At 40.6% G+C, this 23,553-nt stretch overlaps 1 protein-coding gene across 3 annotated transcripts in view; it reads left to right on the top strand.

Moving 5' to 3' along the window:
• ssh1a (slingshot protein phosphatase 1a) overlaps window positions 1-21,698 on the top strand; it is a 58,648-nt gene extending 36,950 nt beyond the window's left edge. For 2 of the 3 annotated variants that reach the window (XM_053610768.1, XM_053610769.1), the window contains 12 exons: window positions 3,403-3,467; window positions 4,825-4,946; window positions 7,730-7,792; window positions 8,418-8,483; window positions 10,768-10,962; window positions 11,218-11,311; window positions 11,592-11,720; window positions 11,855-11,901; window positions 12,061-12,207; window positions 13,170-13,370; window positions 13,668-14,298; window positions 14,549-21,698. In XM_053610768.1, the coding sequence (XP_053466743.1) occupies window positions 3,403-3,467; window positions 4,825-4,946; window positions 7,730-7,792; window positions 8,418-8,483; window positions 10,768-10,962; window positions 11,218-11,311; window positions 11,592-11,720; window positions 11,855-11,901; window positions 12,061-12,207; window positions 13,170-13,370; window positions 13,668-14,298; window positions 14,549-15,607 (2,819 nt within the window). In that variant the 3' untranslated portion in view covers window positions 15,608-21,698. The remainder of the gene's footprint in view (window positions 1-3,402; window positions 3,468-4,824; window positions 4,947-7,729; window positions 7,793-8,417; window positions 8,484-10,767; window positions 10,963-11,217; window positions 11,312-11,591; window positions 11,721-11,854; window positions 11,902-12,060; window positions 12,208-13,169; window positions 13,371-13,667; window positions 14,299-14,548) is intronic. The other variant, XM_053610770.1, reaches the window with a different exon arrangement.
• Window positions 21,699-23,553: the final 1,855 nt, after the last annotated feature.

Here is a 23,553-nt window from a genome sequence, read left to right as displayed (position 1 = left end):
GTTCAACTGACAGGAAGGCTACAGTAAACTCAAATAAGCACTATTTACAACCGTGGTGAACAGAAAATCATTACAGATTGCACAACACATTGAACTTTGGGTGGATTTTGCTATAACAGCAAAAGGCCACACCTGGTTCCACTCCTGTCACCACTCCTGGACACAGACTCACCCAAACTGGTCTTTTTCCCCCAGTCAGTCTGTTTGTGTTTGCATTCATACTAAAAATACAAAATATAACAGAAAACGTCTGTTTAATAATTAAATATATTATCTATTAATTAGCCAACCTTTTATACACCTATAGGAATGATGCAATTGTATACAGTAATTACAAAAGCTTTGTTATTCTGGTTTGTTTGTATTATAATTATCTATAATTATCTAAACGAAACTCCCTGAAGTAAGAACCAGAGTGACGGGCTGTGACCATCTCTAATCTTTTCTAAAATGGTGTATAAGGTGATCACTGCCATTGCGTTCATGTAGTAGATCGTATAGGGGGAACCTTTCCTCAGCTCCCAGGTTGTTCCAGCTTTCAGCTGTTCTACACTTTCCATATTTAGACCCTTCAGCTACACCCTGATTTCTAACGCTCAAAACTGACTTCAGTTCTTCTTCTTCTTCTTCTTCTTCTTCTTCTTCTTCTTCTTCTTCTTCTTCTTCTTCTTCTTCTTCTTATTATTATTATTATTATTATTATTATTATTATTATTATTATTATTATTATTATTATTATTATAATAATAATAATAATAATAATAATAGGGTCAGTGTTGGCTTGGTGGTTAAGGCTCTGGGTTACTGATCAGAAGGTCAGGGGTTCAAGCCCCACCGTTGCCACTCTGGGGCCCTTAAGCAAGGCCCTTAACCCTCTCTGCTCCAGGGACGCTGTATCATGGCTGACCCTGCGCTGTGACCCCAACTTCCTAACATTTTTGATTTATTTGGGTTTTTTTATGTCCCTGTAAAATTTTCACAGATGTCATATTTTCCCTCGTAAATGCGCTCAAACAGACTCTAGGTTGTCAGGCTTCGCGAGTGTGGCGTCGCATGCGCTTTTGCCACAACCCGAGGTTAAAGGTCAGAGGTCAAAGGTCAGGGAGTGACCGGGGGATCAGGCTGGTGCTTGATCAGCAGAAAAGCGTCTTTGATCCAGAGCTGCATTGCAGACCTGCAGGTGGAATGTTTGCTTCTCTTTTCCTTTTTAAAGACGTGGAACAGCAAATCAAATGTCCTGTTATAAAGGTCAAAGCTTTCACTCACGACGAAGGGACAATTTTAGAACGTGTTCCGAGTACCGATGTATGCTTACGTCATTAGGTTTATAGCATGGGTGTCCAATCTTATCCGGGAAGGGCCGGTGTGGGTGCAGGTTTTCATTCAAACCAAGCAGAAGCCACACCTGAGTAAAGCCAACATAAACTGATTAAACAGGTGGAATCAGGTTTGGCTCCTGCTTGGTTGGAATGAAAACCTGCACCCACACCAGCCCTTCCCGGATAAGATCGGACACCCCTGGCTTATAGGATGCCTTAAAAAAAAATTTTTAGAAAGCAAGAACCAGCTGTAGATGTGCATTCCTACTAGCACATTAGGCCAAACCTGAAACCAGGCATCTTTCCACTTCCTTAAATCCTGGTTCTATTCAGATACGGGGCTTTGTCTTTAGACTTTCTTTTTTCTCAGACATGCATTCTCACCATGCCAACCGTGGCAGCGTGACTCACCCCTGCAATGATGGATCATCACTCCAGTTACCTGAAGTGTTGCCAGAAAAACAGAAAGCAGGAACAATAGCCACAGAGGCAGAGTGTAAAACACCATCTGACCAAGTCCTGAACTGCTAATTAACGTTGACGGCGGTTTAGATTTACAAGCTCGTCTGGCCGCCATCTCTGTCTCTCTCTCTCAATCTCTCTCTCTCTCTTTCTCTCAATCTCTCTCAATCACTGTCTCTCTCACACACACACACACTCTCTCTCTCTCTCTCTCACACACACTCTCTCTATCTCTCTGACACTCTCTCTCTCTCTCTCTCTCTCTCTCTCTCTCTCTCTCTCAGACCTGTGCAGACTGGGGCCGTGCCACACATCCACAACATCCAAACAAAATGTAAAAATGGTCATTGTTTAGAGAAACTGGTTTTCCAAAGAGCTTGTTTTGCGTCTCAGGTTTTGTTGGAGGTAAGGTCAAGGTTGGTTTTGTTTTTGCTTTTTAAAATTTATTATTTAAAACCTCTTAGCAGACTCAATTCTGGACTGAAAAGGTGGTGGTTTTGGGTGGTAACTCGCGTCAAAACTCTTTATGGTAAGGTTCAAAAGGTTAAATAGTCTTTAGGTTATGCCTCGTAGACAAGAAAGGCACAGCAATTTGCCAAGCATTACAAGTCCAATGACATACTTTTTTATCAATTTATTGTTATGTCATGGAACATCTGCAAAATAGTAATTGTATTCACTCGCGTTATAAAGCATCTATAAACATCCATTCCCACACAAGCATCCTATCTTATTTTTTTGTTTGTTTGGTTTTTTTCACTCTTGAAGTTAAAAATAAATACAGCTTGTTATCTGGAACAAGAGAAACCAGAAAGGAAAAACAACTCTTCCGTCCTGAAGACACCGGAGACATTTCCTCCCAAAAAAAACTTCATCGTATCAACAGTTATGTCAGCCAATTATGCGATACCTGCGTTGGCCGTTACTATAGAAACGATAACATATTAGGAGGACCACATTAATATAATCTTTGTACAAACTATTGTTAGAGCTTCTGTTGTAGAAAATGAATCCACACTTACTGACCAATCAGAATCAAGAAACGGAAGACAACCAATCAGAAATGATCGTTTCCCATGGCCGTGGTGTAACTGTTTTTATTCTTTGTATAACATGTTGATACTCAGTCTGTACGTCTTGTACTCTGTGATTTTTAATAGATTTATATTCTGATCCCTAGAGCAGCGTTATCTGTGGAAACTTCACATTGCATTATAGCGTGTGTGTGTGTGTGTGTGTGTGTGTGTGTGTGCGTGCATGGCTTTACATACTTGTGAGGACCAGAGTTAGATTGAAGAAAAACAAATATAAGCCTTGGGTCCTCAGCGTTGTAGTAATCTAAGTTTGAACACGTGTACGGACGCTGCGCAGTGCTCTGAGAGCTGGCTGGCTCCGTCCTGTCGTCCTCACTCATCGAGATGTGAATCATTCGTTCCTCCCCGTTCCTGTTGTGTCTCACCTCCATAAATCTTGCGCTGGTTTTATTGCCATTATGCTTGTGTTGATTTACCACACACGGTATTAAGCAAGATGAGGCTTTTTTTTTTTTTTTTTTTTTTTTTTTTTTTTAAAAGAGGTCGTCAGAGTTGTGTTTTAACAGCGTATTTTCCTATTTCGACAGGAGATTTACCTCAGCACCTACAGGTGATGATCAACATTCTTCGCTCCGAGGACCGAATCAAACTGGTGAGCACATGCACGCATGTCTGAATGCGTTTTATTGACAGCTGTAGGCTGTGTCCCACTTTGTCTCATCCATTAACCAATGAGAACATGCTCAAGTGTATGTGCATTATTGTGTGTGTGCGTGTGTGTTTGTGTGTGCGTGTGTGTGTGTGGTTGGTTGGAGAGTATTTCATGGTCCTGTTTGTTAGTGTGTACGGAGATGCACGCCGAGGTTATTTTCCTCGTATTACATTAGTATGAAGACCAGATACAGTCCTGATTAGTGGGGACTTTTTGTTTTGGCCCTGTTTACACAAATTTTCAGTGACCTGAGCATAATCTCATTGCATTTCTCCACAGCAATAAAACAGGTGTTAACCATACGCACATATATATATATATATATATATATATATATATATATATATATATATATATATAATATACATACACACTTAAACGATGCTGACAATTCTGTGCGCGGTTGTCATGAGGCCATGTGGATGCATTACTGGTGCTCCTTCTCCATTCTGGAATATAAATGGGTGTCTATGGATGTAGGGCTGAGAGATATGGATGAAATCTTATATCACAATATGAATAATTTCATGTCTTGAAACGGTACGCATCATTGTGATTACCTTTTCTCTAAACTCGATGCAAAATTGATCTGTCATAAGTGGTTTTTGAGACATTGCCATTATAGACTATATAGGAAAACGTCTATAAAATAGACTTTTTCTATCGTCCTACAGTTTGAAGCGCCATATTGCGCAGCCCTGTATGGATATAATACATAAAAATCGCATTTCCAAAATATCAGCTGTAACAAAACTGGAGCATTGTAGTGGGAAAATGTAACATATCGATGCAGAAATTTTTATTTAATTGCTTTATTTATGTTATTTTCTGTATTTAAATCAAGAAACGTTCCTTTATTTTTTCCACACATCACGAGCGTCGTCTTTGGCCGTGTGTAGATGGATGTATCTGGACATACTGCTGAAACATGTGGTCTCTAGGCTCATTTTTCCCCAGGAAGCTGGAAAACCTTGGATATTCGATCTTTTTAACCAAACTGTAATGACGGACCACTGTGTGGTACCTCACTTGATTAATCCGCACCAGAGCGACCTCTGGGGGTAAAAAACAAGCAAGGGTTTTAAAATTCACGCAAAGTGCCACATGGTAAACTTCACACTTCGTTCTTTCGGTAGTTTCAGCGTGTCATCGAGGATTTAATAATGCATTACATCTCACAGAATCTCCCAGTGTGAACAAAGCGCAAGATCAGATCTTTCGTTATCTAGATATCGCTAATGGGATGTTTGTCGCTCACTGTTTGCTGTCTGCTTACATAAGTGATTGTGTGTGTCAGGCGGTACGGTTGGAGAGTGCTTGGTCAGATCGTGTGCGGTACATGGTGGTGGTTTACACCAGCGGCAGACAGGACACTGAAGAAAACATTCTGCTTGGGATGGACTTCAACAATAAAGACAGGTAAACACACACTCACACACTACAGTAGTTTGCCTAATATTATATTATACTTATTGGACCAGGGCCCTCTTCTTTCTACTTTGCTTAAGGCGGCTTTTATATTTATTTATTTATTTTTCTTGAGCACTTTTCTGTTCTTCTATTGGCCAATTGAGTCACTACTGAAAAAAAATCAATCAATCGCTGTCTTGGGTTAGTTCATCATCAAGGTCAGTGTCAACTTTTTCCCACCTTCAATACCTTTTTTTCCCCCCATAGGGTCAAAATGCCCTCACTGCAAAGCAAACACCCTATAAATATACAGTTAATATACACACACAGGTGTAACCACTCACTCATTACCCGCTTGTTTACTGCGAATCCTCTGCATGTTCACAGCCGGTGCTTGACTACTACGTTTCTTGCAGTGATCTAAACATTTGTGTAACTCTGTGGATGAGGAGGTTTTGTACCCATGCTGTAGTTTTGGAAACTGAGAGAAAACAGAGAATTCAAGCTCTTTTTTGCGACTTGGCTGAATCTCCTAAAAATGGATTACAAAACTGGAATAATGACAAAGTATTTTCAATTTGACATGTCGTATATCTTCTTATATTTGCTCCTCTGTTCATGTACACTATGCTGGAACAAAAAAAAAAAACCTAGCACAAGTACTTTATATTTTTGAAACGTTCCCTTAGCATTACATTGAAAACATGCACTGATGGCAAGTATGAAACAAATCCAAGACGGTGATGCATGACTTCTCAAGCTCAACTTTGACCCTAGCTTTAGAGGCCAAATACCAAAGCCTAACCAAACTGCGAGATAAGAAAAAGGCTTAGCATAAGCATAGTTTTGCTTAACTAATAATGAATACAAACGTCAAACTCATTAGCTACGAAAAACCAAGACCTAATGAATAAACAACTTTACTATTTGCTAGCAAGCTGATTATTGTAATTTCTCTTATCCCGCACTAGCTCAGCGAAGGTGTATCTCAGACCTGACTGAAATCAGAAACATGACCCTGGTGGTTTGAGTTAGGTTCGGTTAGACAGATCAGCCAAGCTTTACGACACTGCATTAATCTCTGTGGTTAAGCACTCATCAAGACGCTCTGAGTCAGCATGATGGGCTGCTCGAGCCAACGGTGTGAACAGCTGCAGTAATAGACCAGTAGCAAGACTTCACATGATTCAATTCAGCTGAAGTCATGAGGATTCAAGTGAAGGAAATCATGATGGAGAAGAGTATAGCTCTACTGGACTGGTTGCCCCAAATGTGAAGAAAGAATACTTTAAATTCCACATTGTATCATTTCTCAAATGTTAGGATTTACTAAACATCTCTTGCATACAAAGCATGCTTTTTGTCTTGGATTTACAGTTTTGGTTGGTGCCAAAAAAAACCCCCAATTAGTCAAATATAGTCAATCAGCCTTGACATGTTTGACGTTTACATCATTAGTTTTGCACTGGAGCTACAAAGCTAATGTAACTAACAAGTAAGCTACCAGTTTAACCTGTTAAACATGACTACAATCATTTTTCAAGTTGCATTGCATCTATAACGCCTTCTGTTATACTGTAGTGACAAAATATCAAAACATTCCTTTTGCTCACTTAGCAATTTTGAATAAGGCTTTACGCTCCGCCCACTTCACATTATAACTCTTACAAACCACACAGTAAGCCACATTTGTATTTGTAAAACTGTTTTTCCTCAAATTTATTTGTTCTCTATATCCAAATCCAAAAGATTCCCAAAATGTTGATTATTATTTGATTAACGTTGGATTGTATACTGAAACTGGCTTCAAACATTTTTTGGACAACAGCTCATGTTTTCGTGATTAAACAAAGTAACACAAAGTAATCGCATTCCAACAAACCGTTCTGTAAAAGTCTTTCTGTTGAGAGTGAATGTGCATTTGAAATAATTTCGTTGATTATAATTAACGTTAATTCTAATGATTCAATTTTTGGTTTTATTAAGAATGCAAACTTATGCATATTTAATTAGACAATTTGCATAAATAAATAAATGTAAAAAATTCCAATATAGACAATCTTTGCCAAAGATTATCTGATGTTTAAAAAAAAAAACCTGTTAATAATGCTTTGAATCATCTCACACTCGCTACAAACAGGTGTGTCGAGTTGCTCAAAAAGATTTGTGTATACGGTTTCTGATAGCGTATGGCGCTCTGAGCTATAGAAATGGACAAAAGGACGTCACGGAGCTAAATACAGAGCGAAAGCTGAATTACTTTCTCAGTTAGGAGGCGTTGCCCAAAGACTGAACGTGTAATTGTAATTGCATGTTAGAGATCGTGATAGTCAAAGTGATAATATAATATTATTTGTGATTATTTTAGATGTCAGGTTTGTGCAATGCTGTAGTCTATAGACTATAAACATGTCATATGTTACATGCTAGCTCAATTAGCCTCAAGAAGTGTGGCACCCAGCAAAAGTCTCAGGTGGTTTTTACTTTTATGCTGTCAGATATGAAGCTTGCAGGACAAAAAAACCCACAAAAACATTAGTACGTTTAGTAACATGAGAGTAACTGCTCTATCTTGGTTATCCAAATTCAAAATTTGCTTATATTTTGGAAAACAGAATCTACAAAGTTTGTTAGAAAATAGCGTGAGCAGTTACGAACTAAAAGAGTGGGCAGGATTGCGGGTTTTTTGTGTGTAAATTACTGTACAATGTTCACCTAGGATATTTGCAGAGTTGGATAACAGTGTTGTGTGTCCTTTCCTCCAATGCCCCCCCCCCCTTTCACCATAAAAGCTGCTCTATAGGGATGGTTCTGCCTCTTTGGAGCGACACAAAGATCCATTTGGATGGAGACGGGTGAGTGCATCCTCCCCTACTGGTCAAAACACGCAAATGCAGCCTCGCCGTTTGTGAATGTTGTAGCGTTCATCACCGAATGTTAAAAACACTTTACAAAAACGGTTGTTCTCCCATCTAGATGTTATAGCACCAGCAGTGTTTTAATGTGTATTTTGTTTGTAATGGCGTATGTGGCGTCTCAGTGATTTTGAAACATATTCCGCGACTGGTGTTTGAGCAGGATATTCAGGTTCAGAGCTCTGATTTATAAAATATTAATGATTATAATGATGGTTATAAATTTGGGTAAAAACTGCGCATTAGTTTCTCAATTCCAGACAGATTTGAGATCGTATATTATCATAATATCACTCATATTCTTACTGGTATAACATACATGGCCGCCTAGTGCGTAGAGTTGAAGTATTTTGTAACGTATTCTCCATGTTTCTTTACTGCTATGTTGTGTATACAGCTCATTTAAGGTGTTTAGGAAGAGAATGTAAAACGTCCATGAATTGTACTGCATGCGAGAGGCCAAACTGGAAGTCAAAACCATTTCTTCCATTTCCAATCATTAAAGAGGAAGCATTAAGCTTTCTGAGTGGATGCCTCGGTTGACCATTTGCGTTGTCATCCACAGGGGTTTCAGCGTGACAACGGCAGGACGCACACACATCTTTAAACCTGTGTCGGTTCAGGCCATGTGGTAAGTCGCACTCGACTGTGCATCTATCAGTGTGGGCTCTTACTGTCCACTTAATGGAACAGTTCTGTCAGAAATAAAATGTATAGTACTGTATGTTTCCCCTGATCACCAGTGGTAGTTGGTAACGGAGACATGTTTAATGTCCAAAGATTGTTTCTAGTTTTGTATCAGAATAAGTACGTTTAAAAAAACAACAGCAATGGAACTAAAATGGCAAATGTGGTATAAAAGAAATAAAACGCATTGGGATGTGGGGTGGTGTGGTAGAACTCAGGATGAAGTGGAGTTACTGTTACCTCCCTGAAATCGATTATATTGATATAATAATCCAGTATGATTATATTATCAGATACATTTCTGCCTTCAGACCAACCTGAGTATGATGCTGGTGCTAAGGAAGATTGCCATTCCTTTTCTTACAATGGGAACCGCAACTGTTTTTAACTCTGTGACGCCATTTTGTGCATTTTTTTTATAGAAAACAGTGCGTCATACAGTGTCAGAAACCGCAGCCGGTTTTGTACAACTCAACACAGCATGTTTGCAGACATGCTAAATTGGTAGCTATAAGCTTCCCTTACTTGTTAGCCACGTTAGGTTTTTAATTCTAGTGCAAAACTAGGAAGAAGCTAACTTTGGACTACAATTGGGGTAAGGGGAAAATTAGGGAAAACATTCCTTTAACCCTTATATCGTTGCAAATATTCAAAGATCAACAGGAAAGTTGAAAGCTGGTCCTACTAGAGCAGCATTTTTGTCTTCCATTTTGAATCTGTCATTTTTATTTGAATAAAACAATGAAAGGTGATACCACATGACACAGAAACGTTGTTTTGAGAAGCACCAGGTATCACTCCATGGCCAGAGTGTGAATAACTCGTCTCATGAAGATAGGAAAAGGAAACGATGGCGATAGATAAGCGTGGGTGCTTCCAGACGATTGTGGTCATACAGAAGGCCTTGGCCTTGTTCAGGTGGCTGGGCGTGCCGGTCAGCAGCTTTACTTCTGAGCACAAGCTGCTTGTTCACACTGACGATCAGATGCACTGGGACATTCGCCCAACTCGGTCGTCGGCTGCCGCCTGCTGGTGGATGTGTGTAACTGACAAGGCATACTAATGAGATTATTTTTTATGCACTTCACATTTTCCTCTGCGTTTCTGGCTGATAGAATAGAATAGCAGAAACATGTATTTCTGTCATGCTTTACAGACAGTGCATTTACCCTAGTGATTTATGCCAGTGTATGATTCTTCAAGTCCGTTTTGTTGTCACAGACAGGCATTGCATGTCATAAAATAATACTACGTGCGTCTTAGTATGCGTAATGTGACTATCTTTAGTCATGTGCTGGTTTAGTGTGAAAGACAGTCGGCGACAAAGTTCTGGCAATGTGTCAGAAATGTTTGATTAAAATCCCAGAATGCTGTTACAACACTGATCTAAAAGCCACCAATAGGACAGTTTGTACAGGATTTTGTACAGTTTTTTGTGATTGTTACAGCCAAAAATGCTTGATTTTGCGGCGTCTTTTTCCAAATTTGAGATGCAATTCAAGTGAGTTGGAGAAATTACAATCTTTCGCAGTGATGTTTGTTGCTAAACGAGACCTTTTAGCTGTACTCGTGTTCGACGCACATGAGTCGAAGAGCAGTTTGGCTGAATGCGTGTTACAATGACATGACACGACACGTCTTGGCTCGAATCTGCGGAAAATCTGCTGTAATTTTGGAAAAATTTCGAGCTCCTCTGAATATTGTGGAGTTTGCTTGATTTGGCGATCGCAAAATCCTGGAGGAACTGTTAGGAGGACGGCATAGGGCAAAAATGACAACGGCAAAACGTAAACGAAACGTGCTAATGGACGGAAAACCTTTCCTTATTTTACAAATGTTTTGCTTGTCCCCGTTTTCTCCTCGGACTGATGGCGTAAGCAGAAATGTCCTTTAATCGCAGGGCTGTTGTTAGAGGATCTTCGTCGTATAATCTGACATGGAGAACATGCGTTAACATCCAGTCTGCCAAGAACGATACGATTCTTTTGCGCTATGGACAAAAGAAATCTGGAGAGGACTCAATGGGAGGTTCAGTTTTACTCTGGCACGGTACTGTGGAACTATTATTTTTATCTGATAGTCAAGGAATTCATGTTTATATTGAGTTATGTTTAAACAAATACTTTAATAGTATGCGTTTAATAGACAGACTGGCCATCGTCGGGTGCAGGTATGAGCGAGCGGTCCAGTTTCAGGTCTCTCACTCCTGACCTTTGCCCTGTTACCAGGTCGGCTTTGCAGGTTCTGCACAAAGCGTGTGAGGTGTCGAGGCGATATAACTACTTCCCTGGTGGAATTGCACTCATCTGGACGGGCTACTACGAGAGCTGCATCTCCTCTGAGCAGAGCTGCATCAACGAGTGGAACGCCATGCAGGACCTGGAGACGCTGCGGCCCGACTCGCCCGCCATGTTCGGAGACAAGTGAGTTCTTAATCTCACTTTCATTTTTTTGCTTTTCACATTTTTCAATAACGTGTCTAGTGTCTTTGACGTACCGTGCGCATGTCACATGACATGAATAAGCATAAAACTCCCAAAACAAATCCCGAATCGATTATTCTTTACCCGGAACATGTATGCCGCTTCGTTTTGTGAATATCAAGTAGTTAGCAGCTTTTGTCATGGCTCACAACGAAGCTCTTCTGTGGTTTAACCTTCATCTGGTGTTCGCTCCAGGCCGACGGAGAGAGAGCGAACCGAATGCCTCATCAAAACCAAACTCAGGAGCATCATGATGCTGCAGGACCTGGAGAATGTCACGTCTAAGGAGGTGAAAAACAAACCTGCCGTGTGTAGACCTGTAATGTCCGAGTGAAACTCCTAGAATGTACCAAATGCTACACGTTCCTCATAAAGCACTGCGCCAATCAGAGTACAGTACCTTCTGACCAATCAGAATTGAGAATTTAATGGCAGTGAGGTATAAGGTTAATTAATGGTAGAAGCAAAAAAAAAAACCATGTGCTCATGATTAAAATGTCTAGCTATTACCGCTCTGGTGTCTAATATCTTCCCTCACTGTTATTTTTTTCCCCCCACACCTCTATCAGATCCGTAATGAGCTCGAGCAGCACATGAACTGCAATCTGAAGGAGTACAAAGAGTTTATTGACAACGAGATTCTGCTGATCCTGGGTCAGATGGATAAAGCCACGCTCATATTCGACCACCTCTACCTGGTTAGTGGAACAATTAAAAGTCTTAATGGCTTGTTTTACTTTTAGTTTTAGTAAATTAGTACTAAAAAATAAGAATAATGCTGGAAATGATGCGTGTTATGTAAATCCTGTGGTTTTTTTCAAATGTATTTTAGGGATCTGAATGGAACGCTTCCAATCTAGAGGAGCTACAGGAGACGGGGTGAGTTAAACTGTATAGATGGATAGAAAAGACTTTTAACGCTGTCTGCATTTGCTATGATAACTTTCTTGGATTCTTCTGTTAACCAAAGATTTTAGTATGGATACGTTATGCAATATGAGAGACCCCAAATGAGACACTATAACGTTTTGTTCTTAGTGTGGGCTACATCCTAAATGTCACGCGGGAGATCGATAACTTTTTCCCGGGGACTTTTTGTTACCACAACGTGCGCGTGTATGACGAAGAGACCACGGACCTGCTGGCTCACTGGAACGACACGTACAACTTCATTGTTAAGGCTAAGTAAGACGCACACGGCAGTCTGTAACGTTTTTTATTTTCGTTGCTGTTGTTTTACAAAATTTTATTTCTCAAACAAGTTGACCAAATCTTCACTATGTTATATTGTTTGCTAAAAACGCAGTAGGGTCAGTAGCAGAATCTGCATAGAGCGCGATAGTAATGGAGTCTGGTATTGGTCATTATGATACAAAAAGAGTTAATACGGTGTTACTGTTTGAATCCGTTGTATGTTGGCAGAATAGTTAGAAAAACTACTGATTTACTGCTGGAAAGGTCGGGGGTTCAAGCCCAGCACTGCCAAGCTGCCACTGTTGGGCCCTTGAGCAGGGCCCTTGAGCAAGGCCCTTAACCCTCTCTTCTCCAGGGGCACTGTATCATGGCTGACCCTGCGCTCTGACATGTTGGGGTATCAATAAAGACTCAATATCATTATATACTTCAAATTATTACTGTGGTGGTTGTGTGAGCGGGGGCGTGGTCGAGCATCAGCTGCGGACGGAGAGGAGGCAGGTAGCGCGTGATGATTCTCACCTGTGTCTTATTACCGCTAGGCTACTTATTTGTGTGTCTTTGTGATTTCAGTGTCTCCCGTAACCAGCAAAAGAGAGAGAGAGTGTGAGATATAGCTGGCGGAGCTTGCGAGACACGCACATGCACACACACCCATACACACGCCAAGGAGCGTGAACGTGAACTTGACGGAGCAAAAGCCATGAGTCCGTGACGGACTTTTTCTGTTCATTTGTCCTTTTTATGTTGAGTTTTTAAAAGCGCAGACTGAATAAACACGAGCCTAAAATTCCACCTGCCTCCCGAGTCTTCCTCTGCACCCTCGCACACACCGGGTTCTGTAGTGGTATAATCACATTTAACACAGATGCAGAATCAGTCATTGGAAAGGTTTTGGAGGCTACCGCGATAATTCCCCGTTTTTACACTTTCTCACCTCTCCGACTTTTCAGGAAGAACCAGTCCAAGTGTCTGGTCCACTGTAAGATGGGCGTAAGCCGCTCGGCATCCACGGTTATAGCCTACGCCATGAAAGAGTACGGCTGGACCCTGGAGAAGGCCTACAACTTCGTCAAACAGAAACGCAGCATCACACGGCCCAACGATAGCTTCATGAGACAGCTGGCCGAATACGAGGGCATTCTGGACGCAAGGTAAGCATCTGCTTTATAAATTTCACTATTCAAAATATACTTCTGTTAATACCAAAGATACCAAACATGGTGTGGGTGTTGGACTGCAATTAGACAATTGCATTAGTTGGGTTTTTTTGGCAGACGTGTGACTTAATAAAATATGATTGTAAAGTAAGTTTCTCAGACTAACACGAGTCACTATTATAAGCCAAGTTTGAAAATGTCCTTCCACTATCATTAACCAATAATCAATAACTATTTGCGCAATATTTAAAAAATCATTCTACTATATATACTTTTGTAAATACTCTACAGCAAGCAACGTCACAATCGGCTGTGGCATCCAGACTCTGAGTGTGATCACCCTGATTGCCAGCGTCCGGCAGCACCCTGCTGCGCTGACCCCTCATCCCCAGGAGCCGGTCCCTCCTGCTGCGAGGCTGCTGCTCACTCCTCACCCCTTGCTTTGGAACTTGACCCATCTAACCCCCAAAACTACAACTACTACTTCCGGCGTCTGTCTGACTCGGCGCTGGACAGCGAACCTTCAACACCGGTGCGTATGCCGCCGCCTCTGCTGGATGTGGATCGCGTCTACATTGAGATAGAGGATGTGGAGCGTGATGCCCTGCTGGATGATGAGGCATTTGAGACACCCCGCTTCACCGCACCTGCTGGAGAGGGCACAGCGGCACAGACTTGCACCCGTGGTGCCGAACCTCTGGAGGAGCTGCGCCTGCGCCTTGAATTCAGCACTGTAGAAGAAGAAGATGAGGAGGAGGCAAAGAAAGAACAGGAGGAGATGCAGGCACTGGCCGAGGGGGGTAGGAGAGAGAGAGAAGGAGGTGTCGGGGATGAGAGTGGCATCAGTCTTGGTAACATGAATCACATGTGCAACGAGAACTCCAACAACAACAATCACCTCAGAACGCGAAACAATCTTGCCGTGAGTAAAAGCTTTGCTGACGTCTTTGGTTTGTTGTTCTCTGACTGCTGTATGTCCTGGTTGTAGCTGTTTAACATAAAATTTGACAGAATTATAGGTAAAAAATAGTAAATATTATTTCTATCATAGAAGCTCCTCTGCACAGACATTGTTCTGAAAGTCTTTTGTTTTAAAGACCCTAATTACTACAGACTGACTTTGTATATATCTTTTCTTCAGTAATGTTCTGTTGTCTGGTCTTCCTGTATAGGAGAGTACCCTTAAGAAACAGACATCTATACCCAGACCAGTATTAAGCTCTCTCACAACTCCCAGTACTGTCTCTAATGCCAGTGGACATGGCCTAGCCCCATTACCCTTCTGTGGTATGCCTAGTATCTCTGTCGAAGTGCCAGCTTGCACCAGCGTTGTGGTCAAGGCCATCACACCAACAGGAGTATGGCCTTGTAGCCCAAACTGCAAGTGCACCAAGTGCAACAAGACAGCTTCAGAGTCGTGCATCTCAGCCATCCCACACTTGGTGCATAAGGACAAGTCCGGAAGCCAGTCACAGAAACCTGATCTTCAGCAAACAATGGATACAGCACTGGGGCAAGTGGTCAAAGGGAATGAAGGTTCAACAGACAAGGACAAGGCAGAAGAGAGGTCTCCAGGTCTACCTAGAGAGGTGAGCTCACAGCAACAGCAGGAGACACTAGACCAGCTACAAAGGTCTGGCCTGGTCAGGCGGCGAGCTGAGAGGCTGGAGAAACTTTCAGGTATGTTCCAGGAACGTTTCCGTGAACACGCAGGAAATGCTGCACGAGGCTCCTCAGAGACACCAGAGCGTCCTTCCGCGTCTAAAGACACTTCGTCTGGAATGTTCGGTACTCAAGCAGACTTTTGGACCTCGGTGCCACCTGCAGTTGAAGACTCTGGAGTCCTGACGCCGGTCTCATCCCCACATGGCTCCACGCTGACGCGCAGCTCGAGCAGCGACAGCATCCGCAGCATTCGCGGAAAGCCGGGTCTGGTGCGCCAGCGGGCACAGGAGATAGAAGTGAGGATGCGCCTGGCCGGACTCACAGTGCCTTCCCGTCTAAAGCGCTCCAACTCACTAGCCAAGCTCGGCAGTCTCACCTTCTCCACGGAAGACCTGTGCTCCTCAGCATGCTCTTCTGACGCTGGCACTCTTCTTCTTCTCACACTCTCCCCAGAGCCGGAAGGCACTATCAGTCCAGATTGGGATCGTGCCAATCGCTGCTCTGCCACTACAGCCATGGAACTCTTCAGTCCAGGAGCAACGGGGACAACTGAGCCCAGGAGCTGACAATAAGTGAGGGGGATTTGTGCAAGATGATGTTGTACTTGGACAAAGATTCCCTTCCCGAAAACCTCCTTCTCTTAAATTGGAGGATTGGCCATCCGCGAATCAGTACCCAGGTTTGGCGTTTGCAGTAAAAAGATCTCTTTAAATGGGTGGCTTGGAAAAGGCCTTGCTGAAGTTCCTGTTCCTGCAGCTTGTGCGGAAGGACTGTGCTTTAGCCAAATTAAAATGTAGAGTTGGGGGGAAAACAGGGTTTGCAACACAAAAACTGCTATCCCAAAAGCCGTTCCTCTTATTTGAGAGGGTTTATCATCTACAAATGCCATCAAAGGGAACATCCTGCTGAGATTCTTAGGACTTGCATGGAAGGACTGCGCAGTAGATGAAGTAACAAATAGAGTTGGGAATCAACAGACCTTTTAAATGCTGTGAATATTAAAAAATATGCTACTCAAGGAAACAGGATATCCAAATATTTCGAGAAGGCTCTTGTGAGTTTTAAGGATTTTGTTGCATGGAACTGAAGCTAAAAATGCGTGATATAAACAACTTGTACACCGAGTGCTCTTCAGCCAAGCGTCCAAGGAAACCATTGCTTCGGTTCCCCTTCCTGCTGAGCAGCCATATTTCACAAGAAATTGCTACCTGTTGTCTGTTCGTCTACACGTCTGGTTCGGTGTGAAGCCCATCTTCCTGCTTGCTCACGTTTTGATGACACTCTGGATACTTCTGAACGCAAAGGGAAAAGGATTTCCATATCACTGCTGATTACTTCGTGCGTGCTGAGAGGTTTCTAGAATGGAAGAACACGATTCTGTTTCAATCTCTCTGCTGTTCACTCTGCTCTATATATCAACAGTTGCTGGAGATACCTAGCTGTATTTTGCTCTGGTTTGAATTCCATCGTCAATTTTACCATTGAATGTTAACACTGGGCACATGATGGCGGTTAGGACTTATTGAAATATTATATTGCAGACATTAAGACATGTTTGTGTCTGTGTGTGGGAGAAGACTTTGAAGTCTTCCTAAGGTGTTTTGGAGAAACAGTGGTTGATATTTTGTCTCAGACCCTCGTAGTGATGATTACATCAAATGCTTTAATATGGAAGGTATCACTTTAGCACCTTAGGGACTTTTTTGCTATTTGTCAAAAATGTGATGCAATGAGAACGATGCATTTTGGGGGCTATGTAAATCATTACAGTCATTTACCCCAGTTTTGGGAAACTAATGCTGGTTATGATGTAATGTCTGGAGATATATTTTACAGAACTCTACAAGGGCAGCTCTTGTCAACCCTTAACTTGGCACACACTTCTTGTGTTCACAGGTCTACTGGGTTATAGCACAAAATTACCACTAAAATCCACAAATCTCCACAAGCACGCCTATGACAAACCAGCGGTGCATATCAGTGGATGCTAAAACATCCTGTGAACGTAGCATAAGGGTGCTTTTGGAACATCTGGCCCTGACAAGATTCTCGAGCAATCACAGTTACTCTGCGTTCACACTAGCAAGCAAAAATGCAGCAGGCAATCTGTTCATTTTCATCACATGGAGCATACGTTCTTCACAGAGTTTTGGACGCGGTTTTGGACGCAGCCCACGGCTTCAGTAGTCGTCTATATACACGTACAGCATGACAAATAATTTATTGCACTTGAAGTTTCGTAAAATTAAAAATGGAACACCCAAAACTGTATACAGTACCATAACGAAGACCAAGTGTATGTCAATATGTGAAATTCTGCAGGGGACGTTGACGGCATGGCATGGGGACGTAATGACGTGTGCTGTTAATCGATCTATGTTCTACAACATGTAAAACGGGAACATGAAAGGCGTATTCTAAAAGCAACTCATGTAAACACCTTAATCACAATATTATCTTATTCAGAATAAGGTCAATAATTAGATTACTGCTGTCCATGTAAACGTAGTCATTGCTTGCCACTTGAAAATTAAAATAGAAACTATCTTATTATGGTATTAAAATGTGTTTTAAACACAAGACGAACATGACGTTTTCTTATTAACGTCATATACATTATAGTGTATAAATTATACACTAGAGCATATCGTATACACTTTGGTTGCTAACAATAATCCGAGGAATAAAACATGGCCTGGTGATGATGCGTAGATTATTTTCCTATTATTTTCCTATAGTCTTATATCACAGCAATTTGCTGTGACCATTTTTAATCCCTTTATAGTTGCATTTAAAGTTACATACATGAAACAAGGTCGTTCCTTGTTATCACTTATGTTACAGCAGCTATAAAAAGTGAGTAATTCCCTCACTTTCTCTTGAAGTTAATAAGAAAAAAAACACAGCTTGTCATCTAACCTAGAAACATCCTCTGTCCCATGGTGGAAAACTTGATGACTGTTACAAAGTGCTGACACTGGAGACTCCTTCCAAAAAAAATTAAATAAAAATCTCCTTACAGAAAACTTCACCACATCAACAATTATAAATTTTTTCTTTGTTAAATAGCAACAGTTTATTGTTAGATTTAGATTCTTGCGTGTCTGCCATCCAAGTTTCTGTGACACAGCCATGACTATGAAAATAATATAATAATAATAATAATAATAATAATAATAATATAATATAATATAAATCCGTGATTTGCCTTGCGGACCGAACTACTCTCAGAGCTGCTGCTACATAAAATTAGTCCACAGCTTCTGACCAATCAGAATTGAGAATTCAGCAGCATTGTGGTAGAAGGGAATTTCTAAAACCCTGAACAGATCATAACTGCAAGTGATAACAGTTGCCACAAAAACATGGAAACCGTGGAGCAGGTGCGACGTCGATGACGTGTCAGCTGCTAGTATGAACGCAGGGTAAGATTGTAAAGATTCTCTCTTTTGTAATGTCATACATTACACTTTTAAAAGTTGTAGATGTAGAAAGCCATGTTCTAGTTACCGATTGGTTTCCCCAGATATTTGCCTTGATCTAGTAAGAGCCAGAAGGGTAGAGATCAAAAAGAAATGAGGTCTGTTTTCTCCTACTGAACAAATATGAATTCAAATTTCTATATAATTATTAGATTTTTTTTAAAGAGAATATGATTTGATCAAATGTGTTTTTGAAATACATTTCAGACTGAAAAATCATAGACACACAAACACAACCGTGTGCGTGTGTGCCATTTGTCTGTATAATTCCATTCCAACATGACTTTGAGTTTGTTGATCTCTACCAAGATCATGTGACGTGTATCTGTCGTATGTGGGTGTGTGCTGTCCTGAGGGTCTCAATAGTCCTGTGCACAAGATCTACAGCCACACACACACAGTTACTCACTTACAAAACTCCATGTTCTAGCACACTCATCCACCCATATCAGCAGTGCCCACACTCTGTCATTCTCATGTCAGGTTTGTTCCCTTGATTTCAAATCACTCAACAAGTTTCAATATTTAAAATACTTGAGTTATTTTTTATTATGCAAAAGAACTTTTTTTTTTAATCTTATTTTGTACATCTAACAATGCTGTTATGTTGAATGTGTGTTTCTGACTGAAGTGTGTCTTGTGTATATTATACCTTTTGCATGCGAGAGTGAGTGACGTCCCACACCATGGACCGTGCGATTACTGTGAAATAATATTTATGAGAGACAGAAAAGAGAAAAGAAAAAAAAAACAACCTTCCGAGTGTGTGACTGCACGTTAGTATTTATCCATGAGCAGGCTCATACGATACACACATGCTCCAGTCGAATGCACAATGCATCACAATGCACTGTATGTAAATACGTTTGTAGGTGACAAAATGGCCGGGACTTGCGTCCCTATGGCAACTCTGAAGGAAGACCTTTGGTTTTTGGCTTGAATAAGGCACTACTGTACACCTGCACAACAATCTGATATCTGAATTTTACTTCCAAATCCTGATATCGTACTGTTTTAAAAAAAAAAAAAAAAGTCTTGGGTTTCCTGAGACCAGTGGCAAGGTCGGGCTCGGATTCACTGAGGAAATGTCAAGTCTACACGTCGTCTGTGTTGCTGATCAAAAAGAAAAGCTAGCGATTTTAACATTACCCATGTATACAGATTTGCAATCAACAAATTTGAACAAAGTGTAGTTGTTCGCTTACATCGTAATTCCAAAGAGTTCAAATTCCTGTGTTTGTTTTGTTTTTTTTAAATATAAATATAGATCTGAAGCATTTTAATGTTTATTTTCATTTTTTTCAAAGATTCAATCGTAGCCTGTGTGATTTTACAGCATATTACGCTCCACACTGTTGAACAATTTCAGATTGCTCATGTTAGGGAGGAACTGCTTTGACGCAGGGTGCTTGGCCCCATTTTACTCATACGCACAAACAGAACCACTAGCAAGAACTGCTAGTTACTGCCCATGATTTAAATTATTATTATTATTATTATTATTGTTTTAAATCACTGTGCTGTTGTGTCAACTGGTTATTATTATTATTATTATTATTATTATTATTACTATTATTAGAAATGCAATCTGACATTTCAGCCACAGCTCTGTGAATTCTGTTTACAAGGTTTTACGATAATGTTTTACATGAAGGTTCCCTTAACTGGCATAATTTAACACATGAACAAATGCAGCATTAACACAGCATCAGTAAGATTAACAAAGTAGTTAACACTTGTATTAATTGATCAACAAAATAAGCCAAACATTCACCTGGATTAAATAGTGTTCATGAAAGGAAGCCCACAGTGAATAACACCTTACTGAACACATCAGTGTCTGAAAAGCAAGTTCCTTACGCTAACAGTAGGATGCCGGGAACATGCTGTAATTAAATCTTTGCTCAGTTATGTTTCTTTTTAATCAGTGCAGGTGTATTTCATTAACGATTTAGACGAATGTCGTTGTAGTCGAGTAACATTACTTACAGTTTATTAATGCTGACGTTTAAGACTCGTTAATGTTTACTAACGGAACCCTAATGTTAAGGATCATCAGGTTTTGGTTTGTTCATGTTTTTTTTCTAAATGTACAGCGTATTTTAGCATATGAGCTGTCTGTCATAATCATCATTTGGTTCCCACGTCTGAGGGATGCAGTGATCCAAAGATTCGTTTCCATCCATCTTTTAGGAGCAGCTGCAAATCTATCGATCTGTGATTAGTAAAAGTGTTGAGGAACATTATGGGATCTGTTTTGGATTGGGGAACCTGAGTTTGATTTTCCTGTACTTTTGTGTTTTGCATTTTAACGTTCTTGCCAATCCCGTTCCACTGAGTGACAATTCACGCCAAGAGTGTCCCTGAACCCTCTTCACCCTCACACAAGCCATTGGCACTTTGCCGTTGATGCCACTCAAATGAGTTGCTGGTTCATGACTTTCACATTAGTGTTGCGTTGTTAGTTATTAATGTTAAAGTGCCTTATAGTGAAACACCAGAGGCATGGTTCAGTCTTTATCTTCCCTTCTGTTATTTTGCCAACATTTTTATTATAAATCTGTTCTCTTACATTTTTGAGTTTTTATACCATTTAGGCTTGATTATCTGACTTAAAAAAAAAAAAAATTCTGGAAGAGAAAAAATGAATGGCAAAACTTCTTGAGAAGAAGAAGTAGAGTTGCCAAGTTCTCCTCACTCCAAACAGAGAACATTTTCAGCACATATTTTGGTTCAGCCATAACCAAAGTTAAATGAAATGTTCAATGCCAGTCAGTCAGTCAGTCAGTATAGACTTTGTTCCATGAGGAAGCTGGTTTAGCATGCTCAGCTGATGCCACTTTTACAGCACCTTTGGGAAGAGTGGTTTGAGTGAAAGAGAGAGATTTCATCACTACATGAATTCATACGTAATGTTGTGACGTATCTGGGCCACCACTAAAGCAGCCATATCGTCGCTAAGGCCCTTCGAGCAAATAGGAAGAGGTTGTGATGTGTACGCAATTCTCTTATTCACTACTGTTGCCATTAGTTTTGTTTTATATTTAAGTATGCAGTAATTTTGTCTTTTGTACCGCAAGATTTGCTGTAGTTCTGACGCATATTGCACTTTGTACATTTTGTGGAAATGATGTACTGTGTGTATATTATGGAAATAAACTTTTTTTCCCATTCAGCTCTGTTCAAGTTTCTTTCTTTTGTTTTTTTTTTTGGTTAAACGTCACTGGACACCTGTTCACCAACCTGATCTTTAAATTTTCTTCCACGAATTTTCTCTTAAGCCGCTGCTCTTTCAAGCCGCTGCTCTTTCAAACAACTGCACTCACACATGGTGCTTGGCCCCCTTTTTACTCATCTCTACAATGAGTATCAATAAGGAGAGCTGCTAGGCAATGCCCATGATTAAAATCTCATTAGTAAACCAAATAAGATGATAATAATCACATGCCACCGTTCACACTATCAGTGAGTACAATAAAGCTCATGATGACCAACATGAACAATGCCTTAATGAACATTTCTGTGGTCGTTAACAGGTTAAAATTCAGAACTGAATTGTAATATTTACACCTGGAGACCAGACAGCAGTATAAATTATCAACATTTTGGAAAATATTTAATTTGATTATTGCTAATTGATGGATTATTAGTGTTTTAGTCCTGTCCAGGTTTCTTTCATGGCACATATTTAGATTCAAGAATTGAGCTACATTGAGTTATCTGAAAGCCAGGGAATAAATTTAAAGCATGATCCAGTACTCGATGTGTGTAGCCTCAGATTGGAGTTTCTAAATTACTTGAATAGAAGCAGATGGGGGTTTTTTTTCTCTCATTCAGATACAACAGCTCTTTTTATTACATTGTGCTCTTTCAGTCATCTCTTGAATATTCCGATTTGATAGAAATTGTTAACAATTTCCTGATGCTGAATGTACAATCAGCTTCAAATTTTGCTGACCATTTGGATGGAAACACTTTCTGAGAAGAAAGTCTGCACCCTGGCACCACTTACTGCTTCTCCAGCTCTGATTGGTTGGCTAGAGAAACCGCTTTTCTTCTCTCTGATTGGCTGACTGAGTTGGCATGCTTGGCATGGCAGAGTGGTTGAGCTCAGCTCAGCTCATGCAGCCACCGGCCACTGGCATTAATTAGCATGACATCAGTGTGGAAAAGCTTGTTTTTCCCACATAATACTGTGTTCAGGGGAGATTAATGAACAGTGACTACATGGAATGTATGTATGGAGGCAGTGCTTTGGTTTAGCTTGGGCAGCTCTTACAGTCAATCAACATTAGAATTGTTGAAAAGTAGCATCATGGGTTCCTGCAAAAATATTTACCTCTCATGAATTGTTCTTCAAAAAAATAAAATAAATAAATATCCCACTGAATTGGACCACGCTGTTACGCGCCTAGAACCGAGAGGAACAGTGAGAGAGCTCTGCTTCCGTGGCGATAGTGAGACAATCTGCTGGAAAACAGGAAATAAGAGTGTGTAATGTCATCGTTGGCACGAGGCTCACTATGGAGTCTGTCCCTCTCTCAGATAATTGAATGGTCAGACAGAAATGAATCACTTTCAACACAAATGCAGTACAGCCTGATATGAGGTTGTGCCTAGTTTATATTCCCTGAAGGCCAACACATTTAAATGATGTCATTTCCTTTTTAACCCTCTCTCTCCTCTCCAGTTTGCGATGCCTCAAGTGGAGCTGTACATGTGTTTGTGTTCACTACTAATAATATAAGTAAGGATTAAACACATCGGAATATGCTTTTATAGAAAAATAATCAACGACATGCTGACGTGATGCAGCCTGACACGAAACCGAGAAAACTAACCAATTACAACCGCCAAGCTGATTACTGTGAACTTTTCTCTCATACTATTTATGTTTATAGTTACATTTACTGTTGTGGAACATCTGCGAAACAAGTTATTACCTATTATCACTTATAACTGCTATAAACAGTTGTTCCCTCATGTCTCTCTCTCTCTCTCTCTCTCACTCTCTCTCTCCCTCACTCACT

Source organism: Ictalurus furcatus, chromosome 22, assembly GCF_023375685.1.
Source record: "Ictalurus furcatus strain D&B chromosome 22, Billie_1.0, whole genome shotgun sequence".
NCBI lineage: Eukaryota > Metazoa > Chordata > Actinopteri > Siluriformes > Ictaluridae > Ictalurus > Ictalurus furcatus.
This window is presented reverse-complemented; position numbering and strand designations above follow the sequence as displayed.